General features: G+C 48.3%; 1 protein-coding gene across 6 annotated transcripts in view; it reads right to left on the minus strand.

Moving 5' to 3' along the window:
• Nucleotides 1-27,620, minus strand: part of ascc3 (activating signal cointegrator 1 complex subunit 3) — a 137,093-nt gene that overhangs the window by 16,039 nt on the left and 93,434 nt on the right. For all 6 annotated transcript variants that reach the window (XM_086219317.1, XM_086219314.1, XM_086219315.1 and 3 more), the window contains 20 exons: nt 22,548-22,739; nt 21,808-22,032; nt 20,545-20,664; nt 19,804-19,968; nt 19,168-19,254; nt 18,439-18,615; nt 16,727-16,952; nt 15,731-15,885; nt 13,458-13,556; nt 12,702-12,870; nt 10,948-11,168; nt 10,484-10,569; nt 10,194-10,360; nt 9,721-9,866; nt 7,774-7,894; nt 7,547-7,689; nt 4,895-5,032; nt 4,476-4,596; nt 4,182-4,314; nt 2,402-2,527 (listed from right to left, as the gene is read on the minus strand). In XM_086219317.1, coding sequence (XP_086075443.1) covers nt 2,402-2,527; nt 4,182-4,314; nt 4,476-4,596; nt 4,895-5,032; nt 7,547-7,689; nt 7,774-7,894; nt 9,721-9,866; nt 10,194-10,360; nt 10,484-10,569; nt 10,948-11,168; nt 12,702-12,870; nt 13,458-13,556; nt 15,731-15,885; nt 16,727-16,952; nt 18,439-18,615; nt 19,168-19,254; nt 19,804-19,968; nt 20,545-20,664; nt 21,808-22,032; nt 22,548-22,739 — 3,017 coding nt within the window. The remainder of the gene's footprint in view (nt 1-2,401; nt 2,528-4,181; nt 4,315-4,475; nt 4,597-4,894; nt 5,033-7,546; nt 7,690-7,773; nt 7,895-9,720; nt 9,867-10,193; nt 10,361-10,483; nt 10,570-10,947; nt 11,169-12,701; nt 12,871-13,457; nt 13,557-15,730; nt 15,886-16,726; nt 16,953-18,438; nt 18,616-19,167; nt 19,255-19,803; nt 19,969-20,544; nt 20,665-21,807; nt 22,033-22,547; nt 22,740-27,620) is intronic.

The raw sequence follows: 27,620 nt of genomic DNA on the forward strand, positions 1-27,620 counted from the left end.
GTGATTGACAGGGGGCGTGGCAGCGCTGGGTGGATGTGGGAGTTGTGTGGGCTCTCACTCATGATGCTGAATATGCAGAATGAGACTTCAGGATGCAGCTCAGAGTAGAACTGCACCTACTTTGCATAAAAAGGAGCACCTGGGGACCAACTCCACTTCTAAGGTGGGGGCAGTGACAGGATTACGTACTCCTAACATGCAAGTTGTGATGGAGGAAACTGGAGCTCCCTCACAAACACTGGGACGATACACAAGCTCAACACACACCACTGGGGCTCAAACCCAGGACCTTCTGGCTGTGGGCTAGAGTGCGACCCACTGTGTAAAATCATACAGAATAGTTCTAAATATGAATGCTGTTTGGCTATCAGTGCATCATCTAGAGCTGGGTACCACCACTGACCTCCCGATACGATACGATTCCGATACACTAGGTCCCAAGTCGATACGATTTCGATACGATTCGATCCAATATACGATACGATATTTTAGTTACAATACCAATTTTGCTGTGGTGATGGAAGAGCTAATGCTAATGCTGTAATTTCAATTGTAAAAGTCACCCTCTAACCTGCTGCATCATTAAATATTAATATTTACATTGAGAACTGACCATTAAACAATAGTTATACAACATCATGCGCTTTTTATTTAAATATACGACCGTCATTGAAAACAAAAGGGCAACTTAGACTTCCACAAACCGTCAGCAGCTCAGCAGGATGACTCGCGGTGTGGCGAGCTTCAATCGCCCGCGTTTGTCAACGTGGGACATGAGGGACCAGTGACTGTCAGTGGACTGAGAGGTGATGGTCAAGTAGGAATCGTAGCTCTGCTTGTCCAGCTGTCACCAGCGATGGCAACTCTCTCTGCTGATTTCATTGCAGTTGCGACGTTGTTTTTAACTTCTCTGAACATCTTTGAGATTGTGACTTGACTCAGTTGTTTCCGTGTCAGTAGCACATTGCGTGGTTCCAGTGTGGACGGGGGTCTGAAGCCTACATTTTCTACCTCACAGGATGGTCTGAGGTCCTTGCAGATCAAAACTGCCAGAGCCAAAGTGATGTTCTCTGCACGTGGAGGCGTGGACGGAAACTTGGTCCCAAATGCTGTCTCCAGCGAGGGTTGTTGCAGGGACTTGTAGTTTCCTGGTTGCTGAGTGTCCTCTGGGTGATGCCTCGTCACATGGCTCCAGAGATTAGTAGTATTTCCGTTGTACTTTACTTCTACTTTGCACATTTTGAAGAACAGCATTATTTTTGTCAAGTTGAGTGCAGTTTTCTTGCTTCTGAAAGCCGAAGTGCTGCCAGACACCGGCTCTTAAATTTGCCGGAGATTAAAGTTGCGCTTCCGCCATCTTGTTGTTCTCTGATCGGAGGCGCATGGCCTGGATCTCGCGAGATCTGATCATCAGACTGCAGTAACGTTGCACTACGCACTAAATCACGCCAGACTGAAGGGGCAAACAAAAACAAAAAAATAAACGGGTAAAATCTGATGCATTTTAAAAGATCGATACTGGGATTTATGTATCGATAATCTTTCCTACAAATGTATATCGATAAAATATCGGTACGTAGACATTTCTAACCCTCCTCTAGACTCATCATGGTTCAGCTGAAACCACTGCTAAAACATCAACAAGCGACAGATCATTTACAGACCACTTTCCTGATGTAAAATGTTGCCTGACTGTTGATGTTTTGCCATCTCAGTCCAGCAAATGTTACATATCTCTAATGATTTCCTCAGTTGTTCTACAGAGTAAAACCGTCACCAGGGGAAGAGCGACACACCTTCCTGTGTAGGGTTGCGACGGAGGAGTAAAGAAGAACAGATTTTCTGAATGTACTTTCATTCAGAGGTTCCTGGGAAGTCCGAGGCTCCTGTTAACATGCGGCATCGAACTGGCACGTCCTTGTTGATACCATCCATGTCCAATCACGGTCCCAGAATCAGAGCAACTCCAGTTTGTGAGAACGACTCTATTTGTAACTTTTTCACATTTGCTTCAAGCCACAGTTAAAGAGAGAAAAGTAGAAATACACCTGCTTGTTCCATGAACATGGGTCATCCTAGCAGCTTTGCTCCCATGATGCAGTCCTGTTGGAACACTAAATTATCGCTTTACTTTGATTACAACGGGTCGCCACAGGACATGGACAGTAAATCACAGCTCCACTCCAGATACCCAGACCTGTACAAAGGTAGGAGCTTCAGCTGGGTCTCTGTCAGGGCCTGACTAGTAAATACAGATTGACAGGCATGTAAATACCAACAGGCTGGAATGTTCTCTCTGGTTCCACAGCAGATGTTTGCCTGAAGAGCCCTTGAACCCAGGAACCAGGTTGTGTGTACGTGTTTTGATAAATGATATGACGTACGAGCAGGTGGTGCTCACCTGGGGTTCATCAGAAGCCGTCTGAAGAAGTAAGTCCAGGTGATGTAGTCCATCGCATCCTGCTTGGACGAGATGGTTCCTGCAGCGATCTCAGCGTTCAGGTGGTCTGACAGCACACTCAGGAGGCTGAGGACACAACGTTGACTCAGTCACACACTTCCTGCTACACACAGCTGACAGCTAGTAACTGTCAGGCATGAATGGAGTGACAACTTGAAGTCGTCGCTCTCCTGTCACCCTGGTCTCATGGAACCCTCACAGACATGTTTGTGCTGTTGGATTTGTGCCATCACTTCAGGAGCAGACCAGTTATGCTTTTCCATCTTTTCTGATTGATGTAGAACGTTGGACATTCTCATGAAACAGGGCCAAAGATTCTTTAGATGAGGTTAAGATCAGGGGAGGTAATGCCTGGCTTCAGACAGCTCTGGAGGGAACACAGGCGTCCAGCTCATTCAGCTTGCCACATTTCTGTTTGCATGGTACCCTGTGCAAAGCACCGCACGCCCACCAAGACCAGGGACCCGCCCCTCAGCAGATTTCCAGAGGTGTGCCGATCAGAACCAAATGGGCAAGCAGGAGGGGGAGGCTTTAAAGGACGGGAGCAAGAACACTAGAGGAAACACTGACGGGCAGCATAATGTGCCAGTTTCTGATGTATATAATTTTGTTTGTACTGTGAATAAGGTCATACCAGAATTCCTGAAGGAACACAATATTTTGGGAAATAGCTTTAGTGTCCATCATCCCAGAGCCAGGAGAAGAGCCTCTGAAGACAAGGATCCCTCCCTTCCCAGCTGTGCATTAGAGGCTGAGACGCAGACCAGTTAGCTTAGCACAATGAATAGTAGTGGATGGGCAGGTTAGGGTTAACTCGGTCAAAAGCCATCAAACTACATTTGCCTACATTTATATAGGATTTGCTATGAAATAACAACTGAAAGTGTAGAAGATTATAACTTTAGAATCAGACACACAGACAGAACGTCTATCCCTCCCTCCCTCTATCCATCCCTCCCTCTATCCATCCCTCCCTCCCTCTATCCATCCCTCCATCATCCATCCATCCATCCCTCCCTCCATGTTCTCCCTCTTCTCCTGTTGAGGGTGGTGGGGGTGGAGCCTATCCCAGCAGCCCTCCCCCTGGACAGGTCACCAGTCCATGGCAGGGCCAACACATAGAGACAGACAACCATTGGCTCTCCCAGCCACGCCTACGGTCAATTTAGAGTCTGGATTAACCTGGTCCCTCTTGATGTCTTTGGACTGTGGAGGAAGCTGGAGTACCAGAGAGAACCCAGCAGGAACAGGGAGAACATGGAGACTCACCCCCGTGCTGCAGCCGGGGCTCCACCCACAACCTTCCTGCTGGGGGGCCACCGTGAGGACCACTGCTCTACCGGGGTGCCAGACAGAACTTCTTGTTGCATTGATTTCATGCAGCATTTCAAAAGCTTCATTGTACTTTAGACAACAAAACTTCATGTTTTTTGTTGCTAACGAGCAGTCAGCTGGTCTCTGAGGGTCTCAGCTCCCTCGTGAGCACACACACAGGGACAGGGGTCTCTACCTTCTTCTCTGGGGGAGGACGGCAAACAAGCACATTTCTCTAAAAGTCAGGGTTTTTCTTTCACCGCTGTTTATCAAACTGCCATTTAAGTGGCTTATGTGACCTGAAGCCCTACAGGACCTTCATACGAGAGGGAACCAGACTCCTGAAGAACAGGTGTGACGTCGTTCTTCAGTAAAGCTGTCAGACCACTCAGGAGGACACTTCTACCTGGACTCGACAGGGAACGGCTCGTAGAGGAATTTCTTGTAGAAATCTTTCTTGATGTCGTGGACAAGGATAACTGCTTTGCCCTGGTCATCAAACTGAGGCCGTCCTGCCCGCCCCATCATCTGGAGGACATCTACAAGCACACTTACAGTAAATATGGGTCAGAGTTACAAACAAAAGTCATCGATCCGTGATGCAAGATGAAGAGTTCTCATGACAAGACAGGAAATTTATGTTGAAGAAATAATTACTGATTACTAGTGAGTTAAGAACCAGTAGGACCAGAGTGTGTACCTGTGATGGGGTAGTCCACGTAGCGCCTGGACTTCCCATCAAAGTATTCCGTTCCCTTAACAACCACCAGGTGAGCGGGGAAGTTCACCCCCCAGGCCAGAGTGCTGGTGGCAATCAAAACCTGAGACAGCAGACCAGGACAATCAGATATGAGGCTCACTGGAAAAGACCGGAGACATTGTGCCACCAAGCTAACTACTGTCCTTCTGTCTGTTTTAGGAATGTAAATATTCAACTTTGTCTTGAAGCCACTGCAGTGATCATCAGGTGTGTACTCTCTGCTCTGTGTGTGTGTGAGAACACCACGCACCACCACGGCCTGAGCCTGCCCTGGTGCTGGAGGTTGTTTTGTGTTACAGCTACAGTCGGTTGAGAGCTTCCTACTAAAACTGGGACTTTGCCAGCATGCGAGGTCACACCTGGATCTTGCAGTTCACAAAGAGCTCCTCCACAGTCTTCCTGTCTCGCTCGTGCAGGCCAGCATGATGGATGCCAATGCCAAAGGCCAGAGTGAGCTTCAGGTTGGAATCCCTGACTGTGGCGATGATATCCTCGATCTGCAGACAAGCCAAAGCACAGGCATTTATCCGTCTGTGACAGTCACAAAGTGCCTGAAGCCAGGTGATGTATCTACCAAACCATGGCAGGGTGATGATTCCAACGTCCCGACCGCTGTCTGTGTATCAAGCCAGTAGGACTGACACTGAAAGGAGGGGTTACCAAGAAAAGCTTTATTTTCCTACATTAAAATCACGAGTTGTAAATAATTGCTTGTCTCGTCAGATTAAATCTCTAGTCAGATCTGCAGAATTCAGTGTCCTTCAGTGTCCCAACAGCTGATCCATCACACAGACAAAAATACGATGCACAATCAGTCAGGTCATCAGCATCTACAATGAAATGTGTGCAAAAGAGTTTGATGTGAAATTTGCTTTTGAAGAATATATTTCTGTCTCAAAGTGTTCAATTTGTTTCTTGGCAGCAAACGCAACACTGAGCTCATCTGATTCGTTAAAAACGTGAGCAGAGCGTCGTTGTCCTCTGAGGTGGAGCTGACTCTCTGCATGAAACCGACAGTTTTCTTCTTTGTTTGTCTAAATGTGATACTTGTGAAACACGAATGACGCAGCTGCAGCCGTGAGATTCGCTACCAGCGTTCTCCTCTGGTTCCAGGGGTCGTGGAGCACACAGATCTGAGGTCTTCCAGCAGACACAAACGGTTCTGGGCTGAAGGAAAGAGGGCGAGTGTTGGCACGGAGCTGCATGGACCCAGGGATCAACCATTTCAGCGGTTTCTGTTCTTTTAATCTGCAGAACAAAATCTCTTGCACACCTTAATAGTCTCATTGATGTGTAGATGGAAGAAACAGCTGGGGCCCGATACAGGTGATGTATGGCACCCGCTGATTGGCGGATGATGCCTCATTCTGGTATTTAGACGGCGTGTAATCAGAGCCCGGCTCCAACGGGGTGAGTGTGAGGCGTCGGAGCAGGGCTGGGAGGAGTTTGAGGCTGATGTTTCCAAAATCTCACGAGTAAACTGATAAAACCTCTGATACTGTTTTTGTCACTGTCCTCCCAGGATTTGACGTCCAGGGAATATTTAAAAACAGTGGTTTTAGCAAAACTCACACAGGCCATAAAAGTCTTACTTTCTCTTTCTCCTTGTCCCTACATGAGGATGAGCAACACTACAAAGGCAGCAAATAAACACCTAAAGCCTTGAACACTGCCAGGAGTTCCTGCATTTATGTGCAGATGTTTGTTTATAGGATTAGATTTGAGGCAATCAGAGAGAGTGGAGAGGAAGAGTGAACCCCAGACCAGACAGACGGGGGTTTCAGAGGAGAGAAAGAGCTGTCAGGTCAGAGAGGAGACTCGGGGCCGTAGGTGACCCCCGGTGAGAGTTAAGCAGCTATCGTATGGAGCCTGTCAGTCAAACCACAGGGAGTTAAGCTGCTACATCAGCCAGGGCAGAGAGGTAGCAGGCAGCTGCATCAATCATATGAACCCACAGGGAGGCTGGCCTTGCCCCCCCCCCCCCCCCCAAACATGCACACACACACAGGCACAGAGAAACTGGGCCTGTGTTATAGGACAGTGTGTATTTACACTGCTGGACGACGGCTGTCTGCGTGGTTCAGGATCAGGCGTGCCATTATTACTCCAGAGTGTATTGTGGTAAATGCAACAATGCCAATGCAGGCATAATGGCAGTGAACAGAGAATGTGATGACTTGACTTGTGATGGTGTAAAGATTCGCCCCGACTCAGGCTCAGACATATTGACCACCACGGCCAGGGCTGTTCTCCCTGTGGAGGCGTGGCTTCTCTCAGGCTGCTCCAGCTTCCACCCACACAGCAAATATTCAAGTTATGCTGACTGGAGGCTGAGGTGTGAACGGTTGTCTGTCTCTGTACGGTTCTCTTACCCCCGCCGCAGCACAGGCGCCATTGCTTTGCTGTTATTTTGTCACCCAGCACCCACCTTGATTAGCACCTGTCAGTCAGCCAGTGGCAGTGCCACATGATTTACATGTCAGACAGGACTGGCGTGCTGGAAACTTTTCAGATGACGTTTTTATTTTATATCAAGTACAGTTGTTTCTTTAACAACTCACTTTAAAGATTAAAGCAGCTGCTGTCAGTGGCTGCAGGAAGTAGATACCAGCTCTGACTGGCAGGTGCCGCCATGCCTGAGTGTCAGAGCCTTGGAATAACGTGAGCATCTTTACAGACATGAACTGGGAGGAGCCTCTAGTTTTGAAATGAACTCATAAAGGATTCAGAGTCAGCACAGGCTTGTCCAGGATCAGTTGGGTTGAATTCCATCTGTTAGTGCACTACGTACAGAAGTGAAGCATCAGCACAATTCAGCAAGAGGAGGGAGAGCAAAGGAGAGAAGACAACAGGAACATCCAGAACTCTGCGTGCAAGAGGTGGACATGAAGTCAGTCACCCAGCTGCCAGCTCCCAGTGTCAACTCTAATCTGAAGATCAGGGTTAACAACAAGTAGAAGGGTGTATTCCCCTTCTGCTGAAGCCCCAGTAGCTGCTGTATGGTCGCATACCTCTCTCTCGTCCTGATGCAGCCACTGTTTGGGGTTGTCCTCTGTGGCCAGGTAGGCGATGAGGTCCAGGGCCGTCAGGCGAGTTTGCCGCCGGGAGGAAACAAAGATCAGCACCGGCTTGGCTGGGGAGTGGCTGCGTATCGCTGTCAAGAGACATTCAACATTTTTTCAATTGTTGAAGTGCCAGTGACACATTTGTAAATCATGTACAGGCGACTGAGCAGTACCTTGGAAGGTGGGCTTGTTCATGGTGGCCATGCGGGGGCAGTAGTGCTGCCCTGGGAAACCATGAATGTGAACTTCCAGTGGGACAGGACGAACAGAAGGACGGAAGTTAAACAAACCCACCTGTTACACGGACGAGAGAGAGAAAAGAGATTTAATGTGAGCAGCTGGCCACAGGAAGCCTCGTCTGGCGGTAATGTGAGCTGTGTGTCACTGTCAGCCAGGACCTGCTGCTCGACACTCTTCAACCTTTGCTTTGTCCACTGGCTTTAATGTGTGCTGCAGGGTGTGAACAGAATCGAAATCAAAGTGATTGAGGGTGTTGTAATGACTGTGCTGCATCATTCTGTGTGTACGGCGTTGAGACATCTTTAAAGCCTGGATAATAGGTTGGGCAGCTACAAATCTAGCAGGCCGGGCCAGGAACCAGCCAGCCAGTCAGATTTATGGATGGACGCCAGCCAGCTCCTCCTATCGACAGCTCTGGTGGCCAAGGAAAGACTAAGTGCCAGTGTTCTACAAAGAGATGCAGAAAACCATGGTTCATAGTACAGTACACACTCTGCTCTCCACGTGCAAGTGGGTATTTTGGTTCACACCACAGGTGCGTGGCATCAGGTGAACATCGTTAGGGTTACAGAGGGAACATCCAAATGTGATACCTGAGAGGACGAAGGGCTTCTGCTGAACCGTCTATCAACAAGAGCGACCAGAAGAAGGCTGACCTGTGACCAAGTTAAGTGTGTGTGTGTGTGTGTGTGTTATGGGTTAAGTGTGGCCTGTTGGTCACAGCGGTGGTTAGAGTGTGGAGGCAACAGGAGGGAGAAGTTCATTCATGGACATTTACACTTCCTGAATCAAAACCACAATTGAAACACTGTGAGAACACAAATAATTCTTCTTCGCACCGTCGTGACGTCGATGACCTGGACAGCCGGGTGTGCAACGGGAAAAATAATCAATACTCAGGAATAATGTCACCAAGATGATTCAATACGTTAATTGTCTCCTGTTAACTGCTGTTCTTATTTGTATCCAATCAAACACAAATGCCACAAATAACCTCTGAAAATGACATCAGCAAGTTGCTGATCCATGAAGCGAATCGCTGCAACGCTCCCAGTTTGGTTGAAGCGAAACCGCTGCAGCTGCACGTCTCCACCAGCGCGTAGGTTTTTAGTAAAACTAAATCTGTCCGTGCAGAGCCTGGTGTGGGTGCAGAGACGAGGTGGGTTTCAGATTTTAAACTTCTCGGTGTGCTCATAGATAAAAATCTCACTTTTCAAGAATATAAAAGGTTACCGACTGCATAAAACAAGTCAACAGCTGCAGGTCAACCAAGGCAGCACCAATGCGCACGCACGCAATGATCTGCTCCCACCTGACTTCCTGTCTCGCGACCTGGTCTCAAGCTGTCCACAGTCACTTTTAGCTCTTAATTTCCTCCACGTTTGCTGCTCTGCCGTCTGTCAGGTTACTGGTGGTCTTGTGTTGTTGTTGCTCTCCTGGCTTTCTGCAATGCCTTCATGCTCCACGTCCTGCTTGCTTGTGGCCTGTCAGTTCCTTCATGTGTTTTGTGTCATCAGTCGCTGATGGCTGCGCTGCTACTGGTGTTGTTTTTGCCTGCTGCAGCAGTTTTAGCTGAGCCCCTGTTAGCATGCCTGTGTATGTATGATCTTCAACATTGTTCTTTGTCATTCGATCTTGACTCAGATTCACTCCTCTGACTCTTTAATGTAGTACTTGAATGCTTCTAACTACACCTTTTTACATTCTCTCAGGGTGACTATTCAACATCAAAATAGCCTTTTGGCTCATTCTGGCATGTTTACAATTTTTTTTTAAGGAGACAAAAAATGTTTTATTCATGTGCATTGTCCCTGATGACTAACCCTTAAACTAAATACCAAATAAATGGACAAAGCCAAAGAATGAGTGAGGTTCCTGACCTGCGCGATTCCCAACCAGTCAGCCAGGTCTCGAGCGTTGGCCAGAGCAGTGGACAGGCCAACCACCCGCACGCACTTGGAGGTGTGGGAGGAGATGAAGTTGGTCCTGGACACAATGACCTCCAACACTGGACCTCTATCCTCCCCTGAAACCACACACAATGGTACAGTCCAGGCAGAGTCTTTTATAATTGGAGATCATTTAGAAATACGTCCAAGCAGATGAAGAAGAAGTTTCAGTCTCAGCTGCATTTTAACTTCACTTGTGCTGATCTCAATCGTGACATAAAGGTAAGTTTAGGATGCTGAGAACAACAAACAGCAGTTGAGCGTCAACAACGGCTGCTCCATGTATGAACCAGTCTTCAGTCCAAATGTTTATGACTCTGTAAAACTCCCCAGTGCCAACAGGTCTCCAGGAGTGGCAGCTGTTCTCTACATGATGATGACCCGTGACTCTACGCGTCTCTCACCCAGCAGGTGGATCTCATCTATGATGAGAATGGCCACTTTCTGAACGTAGCTTCGGTTCTGCCAGCTTCTGCTCACTCCGTCCCACTTCTCAGGTGTGGTGACGATGAGGTCGGCCTGCGCTATTGCTCGCATGTCTGGCGTCACGTCACCTGTCAGTTCCACCACTCTACCCCAGATCAACAGAGCCACACGTCAGCACACTCAAGACACTGAACAACAACCATATCTTTCATTTAATTTGGACTTGGAATGTACAAATTTGAGGTACAGCGCCGGTGTTTCTACTCACTTCCTCCCCAGTTTCTCCTCGATCCTGATCTTCCAATCCTCTATTCTCTCTCTGACCAGAGCTTTAAGGGGGGCGATGTACACCACCTGGATGAACAGAGACGAGAGGAACTCATTTGAAGACCTAGAGGCAAGAACATATCTGCACTGGTTACGGCCAGTGTCTATGACGGGAAGGTCGACAGCAACTTGTTGTCGTTGTCCCAGTGATATTCACTGTTAAAATGCAATCACAAACAACTACACATTTGTAGTCTTTCTCACTGGGCTACGACTCTAAAAGGCAACATGTGGAACCACAGAATTTCCCTTGGGGATGAGTAAATATTCTGATTCTGGTTCTCAACACTGCTGCTGTGAAAACCAGAAAGCTTTGGTGTGGCAATGATGGAGGATCTGATCTTTCTTTTCTTCCACCTCGTCTGTAAACAAACTGTCAGTCAGGTACGTGGGGGTGGTTCTGACCTTGGAGGTTGGATACTTGTTGAAGACTCGGAACATGGCCATCTCAGCTGCGATGGTTTTTCCAGAGCCCGTTGGCGCCCCCAGCAGGACATTGGTGTCAGTGTGATAGAGAGTGTGGAAGATCTGTGTCTGGATGGGGTTGAAGTGAGTGAACTTGTACAAGCTCTCATACTCCCGGTTACCCAGAGCTGTCACGGGCAGCGGCTGCAGGTCCAGCAGCTCTGAGGGAAGTCAGAACATTTGAGAAAACAACACAAATCTCGTTGAGGTCAAAGTGTCTCGGCTCAGTTTCTGTGCAGTAATTTACAGGTTCTGAGTCCATTTAACATCAAATGTGGGATCTTTGGAAACATATGAATAATCCAGGTTAAAATGGAGCCTTGAACATACGTAAATGCTTTTTCATCAGCTAATGCTAAGCTAATCTCTCTTGTAAATGCTGTAGTTGGACCATCGGCCACCAAATGTGACATGAAATCTCTGCAAAGACAGAATCAGCCAACAAAATCGTTCTCTAGCATCCATCAGCTGGGCTTTAGGAAGTGCAGTTGGTGTTCTCAGGCAAGGGTTTACCCTGCTTGTGCCAACGTTATACCCTATCTGTCAGCAATGCTATTATAAAATGCTATATCTGCTAGCAGTGTCGACTCCATCAGTCCGGTTCACCTCTACTTCTATGAAAACATCTCATGTGACACAGAAGTCACCTGAGATGTGACTGCACTGACAGCCGAATGACAGAAAGTTATTATAACTTGACAGGAGTTTCAGTTCACATTTTCTCTCAGTCCAAACTGACATCTGAATTTCTATTTTCCTCTCTTCTAATGAGGAAAACAATTAGCTTATCAATTAGAGTCATCGGGGGCGTTTGTGCTGGTCTGCCCTCTCATTACCAGATTCATCACATGCTTCATAGCAAAAGCGTCCCACGGATCTGCTGGTAAAGAGCTTCAAACGTGAAGCCGCAGTGGCAGGAAGTTGTCAGTCTGCACCAGCAGCTCAGACGCGGCCAACAGCAGGAACTAAACAGTGAAATCAAAGGGGCGGTGTGCCGTGGTGAGTGGGATCCTTCTGAAGAAATTCAACAGAATACTTAGAAGTATTTAATCACCCAAATATTAACAACTAGGGCTTTGTCAGCTTACAGAGCTCTTTGTATCCACAAAAGCAGCGAGTCTCCCGTGGAGGCCGCCATGCCAGCAGCCTCGTGAAACTTTCCTGCCTTCAAGGCAACAATAGTCACGGCCATCACGGCAGACCTGACGAGGACGCACTTGTCTGGATGAGAGGAGTGAACATTCACAGGCTGATGCCTGAGCCTCCATCCCTGCAGCGGAGCTCCCTCCCTCTGTCCTCACTGTGTCTCAACCGGTGGAAAACGACCTGTGACAACTGATTTCCCTGAAGGAGCAGTTGAGATTTTCTGATTCTGAACAAGTGATTGTTGGTGGTGGATACTAATTTTTCTTTTTAACGGGTGTAGACACTCCAAACTTGAGAGACAAGTTGTTGATGTTGTATTGTTGCCGTGGACCACAGGAACACGAGCTCGTCAGAGTGACATCAGCTGGTCAGGATCCTTACGCCTGACAGTCACAGTGACACCAAATCATCCTGAAGCAGTGGGACCTGAGACGCTCAGCTAGCAAATGAGCAGACATCAGCAGTGAGCTTCTTCACGCTCAGAACCTCCAAACCAAGCGCGGGGGTATTTCTGACGTCACCACCGATGTGTGTGTGGGGTTGTGTACCAGTGTGGGGAGGGTGTCTCTCAGGTAAGATGAGGTTCTGGAAGTTGATGATGCAGATGGCCTCGGCGCCGAGCCAGCGGTCAGACACAGCCTTGATGTAGTACTGGGAGGGCAACGGCTCAAAGATGGGAATGGTGAACACGATGTGCTGGGGCTCACCTGTTGCCACCTGGATGATCACACACACACACACACACACACGCACACGCACACACACACACACACAACCTTTTACTTATATCGTTGTGAGGACTTTCATTGATGTAATGCATTCCCTAGCCCCTCACCCCAACCCTAACCATCTCAACTGACTGCCTGACCCTCACCTTGACCCTAAACCTAACCAGAACCTGACCCTCACCTTGACCCTAAACCTAACCAGAACCTGACCCTCACCTTGACCCTAAACCTAACCGGGTCGGGTTAGGATCATTTATATTGCAATATTCTATCAGAGCTGCTGATTCATTCTTATTGCTGGACAAACCAGCATCCTGAGCCTGAGCTAGCTGGGCCAGAATACACAGAGGCTGACCTGCTAACCTGCCAACCCACCTCTGTTCATTTTGCTGCGCTAACGACTGTAGCAGCCAGCCGGTCTTTATGGGTCTCAGCTTGTGTGGCTCTGGGCACGATGAACAATAAGAACATTACTGCGAAAGTTGTAGTGTTCCTGTGTTCCAACTTTGGGTTCTCGTTTAGCAGGTCATAAAAGTCTATGAGTCAGTCGAGTATGTGTGGTGTCATAAAACCCACCTGTTTCTTCTGCAGGAGGAAGTACTCTGAGTGGTAGATGTGATCATTGATGGGGTCCTCCACCCACAGCCACCACGGCTCACCCACCGACCCGTGGACCTGAACCACAGACAATCAGGCATTACACTGAAAGAGGCAGGAATCTGTGTGTGTGTGTGTGTGTGGGTGTGTGTGAGACATTCACTTTTCTCCACTGAGCCATTCAGCTTCACACTCCTGCTGTACTGGCAAATCTAAGGAGGTGCAGTGCCAAGTTTGAAGTCAACTGGATGAGAAGTTGTGGAAGCCGTAACCACGCATTTTACAAATTGTTTTTTAAATCATAAATAAGCCTCACAACTCCTCTAGTACAGAGCCAACATGAGTCAATTACGACTAAAACGGTAAAAACCGCCAAAGAGTATCAGCACAATTCGAGCGTGTCGGCACACACGCAGCCATCCTAGAGGCAGAGGATTGGCGGAGAGGATGTCATGTGCCATGAGTCCGTGAGTGAGTGTGGTCTTGTTTCCTGGTGCCATCAGGGAGGAAGCTCATGTGTCTGCACATGTGACCCGGCTCTGCAGCCGGATCAGGACTAAGCCAGCCCGTGTTCCATTACCACTCTTCCCATGATTGGAGCATGCATTGCTAATCGCCCACAAGCATTCATCTTCATATTCGACCTCGCGACCATGAGCTTCCTATTCAGCTCAGGTTCCACAAACAACTCTGGATTAAGCTTGTCATGGTCGGCGGTGACATCTTTGCCTGCTGAGGTGGGCCATGCTGGTGTGGCTGGGGGCGTTCCAGCTCTCGCAGACCCACGGAGGGTCTGGAGTCCTGCAGGGGTGACATTGCATTTCTGCAGGCTAACATTTTGGAATATTGCTGAAGAAAACAGCTCCCGACATTTGAAGGTTCATTATGATAACCGCCACAGAAAATACCACTTTCAGGATCTTTGAAACATAAACACAGTCATGGTGACTTGATGACGCTGACGTCACCGCAACTTGCTTTCAGCGCCTCTTTTTGTCAGTGTGATGGCGTTTCTCGCTTAGTCTCTTTTTACAACTGCTGTTGCTGCAAAAGTGCTTCAAAATTCACGCATGCGGCACTGCCTGATGTGTCTTCTTCTGTACAACAAACTGTTCAAATGGCTCAGGCAGGTGGTAGCGACTGACCTTATCTACAGCACTGAATCAAAAACCCTGTGGACTTTGACCCAGGAACGGTTCAACAGTGCCAACTTGCCTGCAGGTTTTAGGACTCATGTCTGCACAACTCTCCTGGCACCAGAATAAAAAGAGCAGCTCCTCTCTCTCCAGCGTGTCAGCGTGGCTACATTCACTGAATCAGTAAGTGGTTTTGTCTGCGGCCTCAGGGCAGACAGGGCTCCGCCTCAGAGACAACCCTGAGGCTACAGACAAGGAACAGAATCACATAAAACAAACCCTGAAACACTGGCGGGCCACACTGAGCCTTCATTAAAACAAGCCAAAACACAAAAAGAACGCCAGACAACCACCGACGGGAAGGCGTCACAGGGCCAGAAGAACCATGCTGTGATTCATGCCCCCCCCCCCCCCCCCCCCCCACACACACACAAGTCACGTGTCATCGTGGTGTGACTTGTGCTGCACTCATTCAAACAGACTTGCTTGGATGGTCACAAAATACATTAGTTTGAAGGGTTATTGTAGTCCAGCGTTCTCAACATAACCTCTTACATCACCTGGAAGATTGAGAATGAACCGAGTGGGCTACGTACCAGAGCACACCTGGTGGTGGAGGAGAGCAAGAGCTCCGCCCACACACACACACACACACACACACACATAAATACACAGACACACACACACAAACATACACATACACACACAAACATACACATACACACATAAATACACACACACGCAAACATACACATATACACACACATAAATACATACACACGCAAACATACACACATAAATACATACACACAAATAAATACATACACACACACGCAAACATACACACATAATTACACACACACACACACATAAATACACACACGCAAACATACACACATAAATACATACACACACACATAAATACATACACACACACACACACGCAAACATACACACATAATTACACACACACACACACACACACACAATCTCCTGCCACTGACTCTTTGGTGTGTCAGTTTGCTTTTATGTGCTTCAGCTAAAAAGTCCCAGGTATTTTCAAGTGGCAGTGAGAGTTTAACCTGCGCGGCAGCAGAAACCAGTCCCCGTACTCACCTGGTCATTCCAGCGGAAGTCAGGTGTGACAATCAGACGAACACGCAGGACGGTGCGTGTGATTGGCTGGATACTGGCCTCCATCATGATGGACGGGATCTGATGGACACACTGTTTGACTGTCAAGCCGATGTTGACGTGGTGCAGCATGTGACCTGGAAGAACACACTGGTTATAAGCAGGGGGGCACACCTGGACCACTCTGACTTACGTCCACCAGGTGAGCGTCTCTCCACCTCTTCCTCCAGCTCTAAGACTTTGAGAGCAAACCACTTTATTACTGAGCACTGGAGAGTTGCAGTATAAATATATGTGCACAGTTTTTGGAGTTTTATTGATGGTAACTTAAAGCAAAAATCGTTCAAAGTTGCATAATTCAGTCTGACTCTAGAGGTCATGCTAACTTTGCGGCTGTGTTAAATATGAAATGAAAAAATCGATAAAGTTGCTGACGAACCACAGCCATCAAGACGTAACAAATGCAGAAAATAGAAAACGCTTTAGATGCTGCTGAAAATGATGACTGTGCCGAATGAGTGGGTGAATAAAACTGTTGAGGAGAAAAAACTCTTGACAGGAGCAGCAGGCGGGCGAGCCTGGCGGGACGGCTCCCACGGAGGCACCTGCCTGGAAATGCACCAGATCTTCAGGAACACTGCCGTGCCCTCAGACCACGGGACCACCTCTCAGATGTCACGTCTCATCTGAGCCCTGAGTGAGCTTGTTCCAAATGTTGTGAAATAAAACAAAATCAAATATTGAAGCCTGTTCCAGGCTCATATCCTTGCAGGGTTAATTACACAAACGGGCTCAGGGCCCCCAGGAGACTTCACATACTACGACTAGACTCCCTGAGCCCTTCTGACCCCTTTCACAAGTACTAACAGTAAAACTAAAAGTAACAAAGGTGAAGTTAAGCTATTCGTCTCTTGGAGCCTCAAAGGCCCCAGTGAGGTCATGCTGTACATTCATGAGTGGGACTCCTGTTGTCTTTACCGATCTCGTCCTTCCTCATTTCCTTCAGTTTGTCCACCGTCAGCTTCTTCTCCTCCAGGCGGTTCAGGACTACGTGGCTCAGGTTGGGGAACTGGCGGAGAGGGTGGGCAAAGGCCCACAGACGCTTATCGATCACCTTACAGAGCGTGAGCAGTCGGTAGGTCATGGCCGGCCAGCGCTTCCTCAGAGCGATCTCAAACAGAGCCCTGACGATCCGAGCTGCGTTCTGCACGATCAAAGAGCAGGAAAGAGAACCCAGTCACTCACAAACACAACACATCTGCTGTCCTACACAGATTCCCTCCTTCTATCAACACCTAAAACACATATGCGCTGCAGCAGAAGCCACTCGGCAGCCGATCATCGTGGCCATCAATCGTGGTGACCAGGAGGAAGTCTGGCTGGGTTCGGATGTCCAGGTGGGCCACAGCTGTGCCCTGACGGATGGTTCATGCCGGCACTGCAGGAGCGGTCGGTGCTAATGCACTGACTGGTTTGGTCAGCTGAGCTCTGATCGTCTGACCAGGTGTAAAAACGCTCCGCGGGCGGATCACTGACCCCTGAGACGGCGCCGCCTGTCAGTACGCAGGACCACAGATCAAAGATGTATCCTGCTTTCCAAGGCAACGGTGCACCAGTGGTGCTAGCACACACGTGCCTGTCACGACGACTGGCTGGGCGATCGGAGCCCCTCAGTCTGGCCACAAGTACTCAAGCGTGATGCAAACACCTACAACTGAAAGTGGAACATATGAAGCCAGCTTGGCACAAAATGTGTGCATCATGGTTTTAACCCCTGTTGAACAACTTCAGGACTGGGATCCTTTTACATCAGCCGACCCGTCTTCATCTCGTCAGCCTGGACTGCTGCATCAGCCCTCCGACTTGCCTGAACCAAAAACCTGGCGATCGTCATCATTTCACTTCTTTATCAAGGAACACGACACGTAAATACGCCAGACTGCAGCGCCAGCCAACTCACATGTGCAGACCAAGGAAGGTTGTTGTTGCATAGAAACTCAAAGATTCTCATCCATACAAAAAAAACATAGAAACAACCTTGATTATATGAGGGTGCCAGCTTGGTTTCCCCTTAGTCAGCACTTCAACCGCCTCCCCGGACGCACTTCCAACCCTTGAAATGACGAGGCGTTCTGAGAGATCGGCGTCTGTCTGAAGCAGGCCGCATCAGTCCTGAATCATGTTCCCCTGTTTTCCGTCTCTGAATAAATGGTTGTCGCATTTTTCTTTTAAAATCTGCTGATTTCACGTCATGTCTGTTTTGTTCTGCTGCCGAGTCAAACGCGTCCTCATGATTGAATAGGAGCTTTAGAAACAAAGGTCACTAACACAGCTGAATGTCACGAACGCTCCATTATCGCACAGACACACACAGGTAAGGGCAGTTTGGCCAGTAGTGGCATGCTTCACCTGGTTTCCTTGTTTGAACTGATTCACCTAACCTGGAACGTTGTTTAGCTCCTCCCTCTTCTCCCTCTCATCACACTTCCTGCTGCTTCAGCCTCCGTATCAAACAGCATCCACCACGTTCATGCATTCGGGTTCAAACCACATGCTTTCTGGTCTCATAGTTTACAAACCAGGCTGCCACCGTCTGGAAGTTCACAGATCCTCCACCAGAGGGCTGGTGACGTCATTTGTTGCTCCATTAGCAGGTTTACATATGTGTGCGTGTTTACTTCAGTCCTCACCTGAGCCACGTAAGACAGATCTGAGATCAGAGAGAAGCTGTCCACCTCCCCTCGGCCGATGTACGTCTGCAGCAGGATGTTGACCTTGCCGTAGCCGTTCTCCACCCCCCCGGCTGCAGGCAGCTCACAGTAGTTGCACAGCAGCTGCTCCAGCTCCTCCATCTCCTCGTCACGAACCTGCCGACACCACAACCACTGACTCGTCACCGTCAGGTTCACGTTTGCAGGTCAGAATCAGGTCGCCATTTAAAGACTTCCGCCTCTCCCGTACTCACCAATCAGAGTCTGGAGCTCACAAAGATCCGACTTCATCTCTGCACCCCTTTGTGACTCCAGAATGTAGACGGAGCCAGCCATGTATATTTAGCTTGAAGCTAGCAGCACCTTAGTCCAGCTACCGACTACCAACAGCGCGACCTTGTTTCTACAGTTTGGCTGCTGATTAAGACGGCCTGGATTACACCGGACGATGACCTTGCCAGGTTGCCACTTGATATTTTTAAGAGAGTTTAGCTGTTGTTAGCCATCAGTCCCCATTAGCCCACAGCTAAATCCACGTGGCTGGTTCTTTCTGCATTCTGGAGTCCCAATGAAGTCATGCAGGAGGGAAAACACCAATTTGTGAGTTCCCACAAGGAAAAATAGACTTTTTAGTGAAGTTAATTTTGCTGGCTTCTTGAGGCTAATAGATGTTGATGTGTCACGACGTGTTTCGATCTGCCCGCTCACCTTCAGCTGTTCAAACTCTTCAGCCTTTGACACGATCCTGAGGATGTCAGCTTCTGTTCCCTGAGAGTTGAACAGGCCATTGAACGTCTTCACATGTGGAGGGGACAAATACTAAATATGGTTAGTGAGGGTTCAGTGGACTCAAATCATCAGTCCAACACAGAGTGCAGGTCTGACCAGCCGTGTTCCTAACTCCGCCCTTGACACTGGACGTGTGGACATTGATTGGTGGGATTTTCACATGTATGTGTGAGACGATACTTTTCTGGCTCTGATCAACGTCTGTTACAAATTGAAAATCAAATCTTCCTCACTGTTGGAAAACAGAGGTTACCAGTGGAAGTCCTGTCCAACTTCCTGTGTCCTCTTTGGGCGCAGCCTTATTGTAGTGAAGGAGGACTGACTTCCTGGATGTGATGTTAGTTTGAGCTCACAGGGCAGGAGCACAGACTCACGTGCTCAATCGTAGAGTGACGAGAACCAATCTTTTAGTGCAGTTAGAGCCCAGAGTTTGACTGATTAAAATACATCTCAAGAATCTTCAGATGTAATACACATTGCTCCTCCTTCCAAAAATACTACCGCTATTTATGGAGAGTATTGACTGTTGTAGACATGCGTCCGGGCTCCTCCTACCTCGATGGTGTTGTATCTGATGTAGAAGTGGCTGGAGGTTCTCCCCAGGTCCGTGGAGGCAAAGTAGCCGGTTCGCTCCTCAAAGCGGATCATCTTGGCTTTGTCCAGCTTCCTGCCGGACTCCATCACCAGCTCCTTCCTGTACAGCTCCAAGGACGGATCCATCTGAAACATGTTCAATGCTTCCTTATTTCAGAGTCCAAATCTTTAAAGAATTCATTCACACATTCTTTGCATTGCCTTTATTTAATGTAAGGAGAAACAACACATATCAACTCTTGCACTAGTTCACTAAATGCCATCCCAGCCCTCAGAATCTTCTGTACAGCACATAAAAGATTATTATGGTATTTCTAAGCCTGGGTCCCATTTTCACATACAGATAATATTCTTTATTAGATGTAGTTGTTAGAAACGACGGTTATTGAAACTGTTTCAATACCAAGCAGCAAAGCAAAGACCAGGAACCACGAAAGGGTGGAAATTTGGAGCCTGTCCTCGTCAAGAAACGAGTGTTTGACATCTGGAACTGGGACAGGCATTTTGAGTGGGTGTGGGAGTGTGTGGTTACACATCCCAACAATATGAAGTTAGAAAATATGTACTACAAGTATCAGTAATGGTCAAATTACACTTTTGTTACATCTCTGCAGTTTTACTGCTTTTACACACTCAGGATATACTTGAAACATCAGACTCCAAAACCCAGAAGACAGCAGTGACTGTGGGGGTGAAGACGACCTGGAAGGCCTTGTGGTTGATGCCGTACACCAGTGGGTTGGCCCTCATGCGAACGTAGAGGTAAGTGTAACTGAGCCACTTCACCGCCTCCTCCACGTTGGTGACCGTCCCCAGAGCGATCTGCAGCGGCCAGAGACAGAGGAGACACTGAGACACTCTCACCGCGATTGCTGGTCTCTGTCGCCATCTACAGGACACATGCAACCGGACGCCTCACCTCACACAGCTACTGAAATACCTACTTGGTGACATCATCAGTGCGTATGACACATTTACCAGGCTCTGGGTCAAATAGATCTTTTTTGTTCAGAATTTTTCATTCATGAATTTGTCTAATTTGTATTTCTATCATTTTATTTTATGTCCTTCATTCTTGCTTTTGCCAGATCGACCTGCTCATTGCTGATTGTTGATGAAGAACTGCTGACGAAATGGACCTGAAGTCCCATCAGAAAATCATCATTTTAAAAGTTTGTGTTGGTTTGTTTTAGGAAATCTCTCTGAAACGTGCATCTTTTGGATAATCTTAGAAGTTGCTTGTCCTGCCTGACTTGACCACACCCACTTCAACCACAGCGGCAAGATGACAGCATTTGAAAAGTCTTTGATGGTCATAAATGACACCAAACTCTGAAATGGACAGCTGGACAGACAGAGGCGTGTGGTTCACATTGTCAATCAGTTTCCTGCCTCTGGATGATGTCACCGAGCCAGACATGATGGCGTTCAGTTTCCCATGGTTTCCCCTGGTGCAGGCCACAATATCCCCAGATAGACCTCTATCAAAGCAAAGCTCCATAAGTCGTGAATCGATGTTCACCTTTCTGTTCCAGAGAGGAGCAGCGCCTGAACTCCGTGCACATCGTGTGTTCTAGTGTTCCACGGGTTCTCCTGTTTAGTCTCAACGCACCATTATTGAGCGAAAGGAAATGTATTTACCAGACAGTCAGAAACACAACTACAGTTCTATACTGTTGATGTAATCAAAGTGAAGAAATGACAGTTTTGATTACGGCTTGTTTCTGCTGCCCCCAAGTGGCTGAAACGAGCACACCTGCTAAATTCAGGCCTCAGCAGCCACCGACATGACTCCTGCTGATCAAACTGAATTTAGAGTCACTTTCTGATGCAGAAATTCAAATACATATCCATTGTAACCCTAAATACATATGCAAATACATACACATTCAGATCCTAGGAAATCCGGATTTTGCATCTGGAAAAGAAACCACTTGGCATCAGTCGTGTTCTGCTGAGACTGACCTCAGCGTTCAGGTTGTCAGCCAGGCTGTCCAGGAACTGACTCTCGATGGGGTTCTGCTGGGTGAGCAGGGTCAGGTAGTGGCTCAGCTTGTCATGGGTGGTGATGATGCTGCCCTCGCCGTACTTGTCGAACTGCGGACGACCTGCTCGTCCAAAGATCTGCATGACGTCCAGGATGCCCAGATCCACCAGGGTGCCGCGCTTGGCATCATAGATCTGCGTGCCCTGTTACCACACCAGAGAAACGCCACGTTAGGACCGGAGAGGCTTACCAGTCTACGACAGCCACTGATGCCCTTTGCCCTGGTGTCCAGCAGCAGCCATGTTTGTGACCAAAAGCCTTTTGCATTCAAAAAGTAGGTTTTCAACAATAAATACAGCATTTCCTTCTTGAGCTGTTCTTCCATGACGTGCATGCAGACGTGAACCCAGACGACGGTGTCAAACACCCTCTTTTAGATTGGTTAACTTTGGATAACTTGAACAGGCCACATTCAGGACTGTGAGCTGTGTGGGTTTAATATTGATTAAACGTTAGAGGGACACAGGGACTCTGAGCAAGACAAGATTATGTAAAAATTCAGGAGGCACTTTAAGCCCCTCATTAATTCAGTTACTGCTCTGCTTTAGTGGAGCGTATTACCAACCAATTTACTACTTGTCAAATTATCACACTGCAAACAAAATGCAAAGTGAGGCAACTAAAATGTTCACAAGAAAGCAAGTAAACTGTAAAAAACCTTGATGATAACAGCATGAGCCGGTAAGTTGACTCCCCAGGCCAGGGTGGCGGTGCAGACCAGCACCTTCAGGTACCCTCTGGAGAACATGTTCTCCATCAGATTGCGGTCAGAGCGCAGCATTCCAGCATGGTGGATCCCAAAACCTTCGGGGAACATCTCCTTCATCTGCTTGTTTCTGGAGCGCTGGATCTGAGAGGTGTGATCAAGGAGGTTTGTTAAGAAAGGAAAAGGACAGAGAAGCTGTGGCGAGTGTTTGTGGTTGATAGGGAGCTGGTTTAGATCCTCACTACGAGTGAGCGTAGAGGAGTCCGACGGGGGACAGGCACAGAGCTTCACCGCTTGGACCAGCGCAACGCTACTGAGGTGGATCACAATTACATGCTTGGGCTGATGACTCACTTTGGACACACACACACACACACACACACACACACACACACACACACACACACACACACACACACACACACACACAGACAGACAGACAGACAGACAGACAGACAGACAGAGACAGAGACAGAGACAGAGACACAGACACAGACACAGACACACAGACACACACACACACACACACACACACACACACACACACACACAGGCTGTGACCTGGCCAGGCTTGATGGGAGTCCTCATTATATGGCTTTATCTCTTTCTCTGGGCATCTAAATGGAGGTCAGTGCCCACCAGGCCTCTGCTCGGCAGAGAGACAGGCCATTACTGCAGCAGCTGTCTGTCTCCAGCACACTGGCTGAGTGTTTGTGGTACAGTGGGAGCTCTGGATTTATATGCAACCCTTGTGGATAAAGGTGGAGGACTGAGCCTTTCAGCAACCAACTGCGGTGAAAGAAACTGAAAATTGGGGAAATGTCATTTATTGCTGCCACTACTACAAATAATATCTCATTATAAAGTGTTTTTCATGTTATTAAAAAACAGTTTTCTCCTTCCTACAACATACCAGATGATGTCAAATATTCCACCTGACATTATACTACCCTGCAGCACCGGGCGACGAGTCACTCCTGTCAAAACTGAAGCAGTCATCAGCTGCGAACACACGCACCCATACACTACATAGGATACAAGTTTGGAGCCTTCTGACCAGCAGGCAGTGCACAAGCGGGACAAAAGCATTTTGCCTAGAATGTCACATTGTAGATTGTAAGACTTCCTCCACTGGGATGTAGCCTGGGCACAGTTTGTAGCATTTGGAATGATTCGACTGCATCTTTGGGACGTGACATCGGGAAGCATCAACCGCTGACTTACAAGTGCTGGTTGTACCGGAGCCCTCACCTAGCAGCTCTACACCTTGCTGTTGTGTTGGGACGACGATCCAAAGACAGCGCCTGCTACGGCATTTCAGATGGTATGTGTCTGAAAACGCTGCCAACTGTGGCAGCTTTCGCCCGGTGCTGTGAAGCCCCGTGTGAGCTGAGGACGGGAGGTAATTGAAATGCTGTGGCTGAGGCTTCACTTTGAGGTGTCAGAGTGTGTTACAGCAGTGCTTCCAGCCTCTAATCTAAGGTGAGCGAGCGCTGATGTCTAGTGTGCCATGGCTGTATTTGAGATGGCAGTGACCTAAGCTTGTGATCAGGTCCCATTAGGCTCCCGCTCGCTGTTGCTTCTGCTCCAGAGCTCCCTGCGTCCGACCGGCTGCCAGCTCGACTCACTGCAGATCACAGTGACACTTCAGAGAACATCAGCCAACACTGGAGCAGAAATAAACTATTCAAGAGGCAGTCAAAACTCTGAAATGGACTAAAAAATAGAGAGAGGTCTACCAGGTTTAACATTTTGACAATTCAATTTGCAGATGCACAATCCAGCAGCGTTTTCAGGAATGTGAACACATTAGTATTTTTGTGCCGTACATCACAACTTCAAAGCTGAGATTTCAAAGTGTGAAATCACACCGAACGTGTCAAATGATACCTGGGCCCCGTGGTCAGGAGCGACGCACACACAGCTTCTGTTTTACAGCAGCAGCAGCAGCACGAGGAGCAAATCTATTCATTCCCTTTGTCAAAGTGAGGCCGGACGACCAATTGTTGAGCTCATTTGTTGGCTCTTGATGGTCCTAATATTTGGGGCTCAGAGAGGCTGGCTGTTAGTGCCGCGTAGGCAGCAGAGAGAAGTAGGATGAGCTTCCACTCCAGCCTCCTTTTCTACCAGTGTCTGCCTCGATCCTGTCATATCACTGCCTGTTTCAACTCCATGTAAGAACAACACTGACAAAAGCCTCTCTAAAATGAACACCAGCCATGAAAAAGCATCATGCCAGTCGGGATTTATTGAGAGGCCTTGGTCAAATCTGCATGGAGGGTCCATCCAGCTCACGAGGAGTGAAATCACTGTCTAAACATGCTTTCAACTCTGACGCCATCATCACATCTGTCACTGTAGAGGAAGTTTTCTGCGACCAGACACTGGGCCTCACTGTGTGGACGCTGGTTCTGCAATGCAGTTTCCACTCGCCTTCTCTTGCTTCATCCGACTTCTAGAGCCAGAGCCCAAATGCAACTGTGGAAAATGTTCCGGCGTGCATTCGGAAGATATCACCACTTTCTTTACTTCCCTCGAAGTGTTTGTGAAGTTTTAAGTTTCATATCGAATGACGAATGAATACATTTGTACTGCTCAACTATTTTCAGGTATCTCATTGAAATCTAATTTTGTCCTATTTCAGCCGTGTGTTTGTGTGTGTGTGTGTTTTCTGTCCCTGGCCAGCACGTACCACACGATGGCGCTAGCGACATTTGTAGGGGCACATGTGACATGAGCATCCCAGCAGCTTGGGACTGCTGCTGTTCTTGTCTTGTGATCATGGTTCTCTTGTTACATCATCACTCAGGCACCAACACTAATCAGGAGGAACATGAAGGATCATTTCAGCTGCAAGTCATGAAAACCTTTCAGTGGCAAAACCCACACGGCCTCCAGGGGTGGTAGCGGCTGCACAACTAGCGAGCTACCTCATAGACACATGTATGCTCATCAAAGGTCAGAGGTCACTCCTCTAGCAGCGTGGAACAGAGACACAACGACGAATCCCAGGCTACAACTGCTTTTGTGTAAAAGCAACATGCTGAGTCATTCACTGGAGGAAGAGTACAGCAGGTGAGTTCCAGCTATGTTCCAGTTCCACTACTGCCACGCCCCTTTCATGAGCCCTTCAGTAACCATCAACACCAGCTGACTAACATCCTGACATTAGTGGGAAACGTCTCTGCAGGCTGGTGGTCTCCAGTCTCTGCTGACAGGCTGCGTTCAAGTACAGTTGTGCATTTGTGCTGAGAAAAAGTTGCTACCTGACGTGACCTGTGCAAACAGACCGACCACCTGAAATACAACATGGGAAACACGCATGACGAGCCTGTGCCTGATACCTCCGACCCCAGACGTGCACCAGAGGCGTGACAGCAGGGAGGAGAGGCGAGCGGCGATTCCACTGGAGCATCTGGGATCTCAAAAGCAGGAAATTCCCTGGTAAAATTGCAACTGCTCCAGAATTCACAGCCAGATCATCTGAGTAGGCCGGAGACGCCCCGCTGGCCAGAAAGCTGTTGTTTACCGGCTCAAACCGGCCCAAAGGAAAGAGGATTGGAATGTGCTGCTGATGACGAGGCTGATGCTCCACATCGGCACCTTCACCACGAGCACCATCGCAGGCTTCGTTAGTGGGAAAGAGAGCGAGAGTGAGTGTGTGCGTGTGAGTGTGTGCGCGCGTGTGCGTCTGTGAGTTCACTCTGGCCCACGCCTACGAACATTTTGAGACGATGCAGAGAATCCATTTTTTAGTATGGATGCCATGCACTGTTTTATAAATGAGACCCCTGAACTGTGATGGAGGCTTGACAGAGCTGTGATGCAATCAGAACGCAACTCAGCTTCCAGGATCAAACGTTTCTCACAGTCTGGATCTCTGAAGGAGCGATGGTCAGATTTGTGTCTATGAAAATGTTCGGTGGAGTCTTCTCCCTTCACCAAGACAAACAAAGAGGACGTACACCGACCGGCATGACAACCACCACAAGGAGCATCTTCCAGGACAAGGTTATGATGCTCAGATGGTTTTGATGCTCCTTGAGAGTCCTGACGTCATTTTGGAGGCTGTAACTGCTGCTGTTACTGGACGGTACTGGTTCATACTGGGAGCTGTTCATCATGTCGTCACCTAAATTCATTTAGACATGATGGACGAAATATAAGATGATATGAATATGTAACTGATCAGTGTACAACCTTGGTTCTTTCCTGGGCGATGGCACAGCGGGACAGTTCCCACTCCAGGTCGTGGTTTTAAAGCTGGAAATCGCACTCACGCAACCACACCAGCACACAAACCCCGCCCCCGCCCCCGCCCCCGCCTCCCAGAGGCTCGGCGACTGCAGATGAGCCATGATGAAAACCAGAACAGTCAGACTGGAAGCAGCAGCATTCAGGCTTCTATTTGATGAAGGTGTGTTTCTATTTTAGGTAGTGATTGCTGTGTGTGTGTGTGTGTGTGTGTGTGTGTGTGTGTGTGTGTGTGTGTGTGCGCGCGTGTGTGTGTGAGTAGAGTGACAGGTTGTCAGGGATGACACAGAGACAGGACGTGCGGTGGACAAGCCTTGTAAAAATAGCAGGGAAAGAAAGCGAACACACACGTTAATGAGGCCTGTGTGGTGATGCTGAGAGTCCCCGGAGGCTCCTCACACTCCCCAGCATCAGTGTGTCTGCATCGCTGTGTCTTGTCAAACAAAGTGACATGAAAGCTGCACATCTGACGACAGCAGGGATTGAAAATTTAAAGGAAAGCTTCATCACAAAGCCAGCCAAGGTTTATCTGCCGGTCGGTCTCTAATAAGGAAACTCATCTGGCTTCCTTAACCGCTACACTGACTGAGCACAGGGGGCCACACATACGAGCTGCCGCTGACGGCTTTCGCTTTCAGTCCATGCAAATGTCTGACATGCCTGGAAAACATGTACTGTAATAGCCACATGTGACCACTAGGTGTCTCTTAGCCTCCATAGAAGAGTTTGACTCTCCGAAGCAGCCATCTGCAAGGTTTAATCTTGGAGAGC

The sequence above is a fragment of the Aulostomus chinensis genome, chromosome 11, assembly GCF_037954235.1.
Source record: "Aulostomus chinensis isolate RoL2024-O1b breed Wild chromosome 11, RoL_Achi_v1.0, whole genome shotgun sequence".
In the NCBI taxonomy this organism is placed as follows: Eukaryota; Metazoa; Chordata; class Actinopteri; order Syngnathiformes; family Aulostomidae; genus Aulostomus; species Aulostomus chinensis.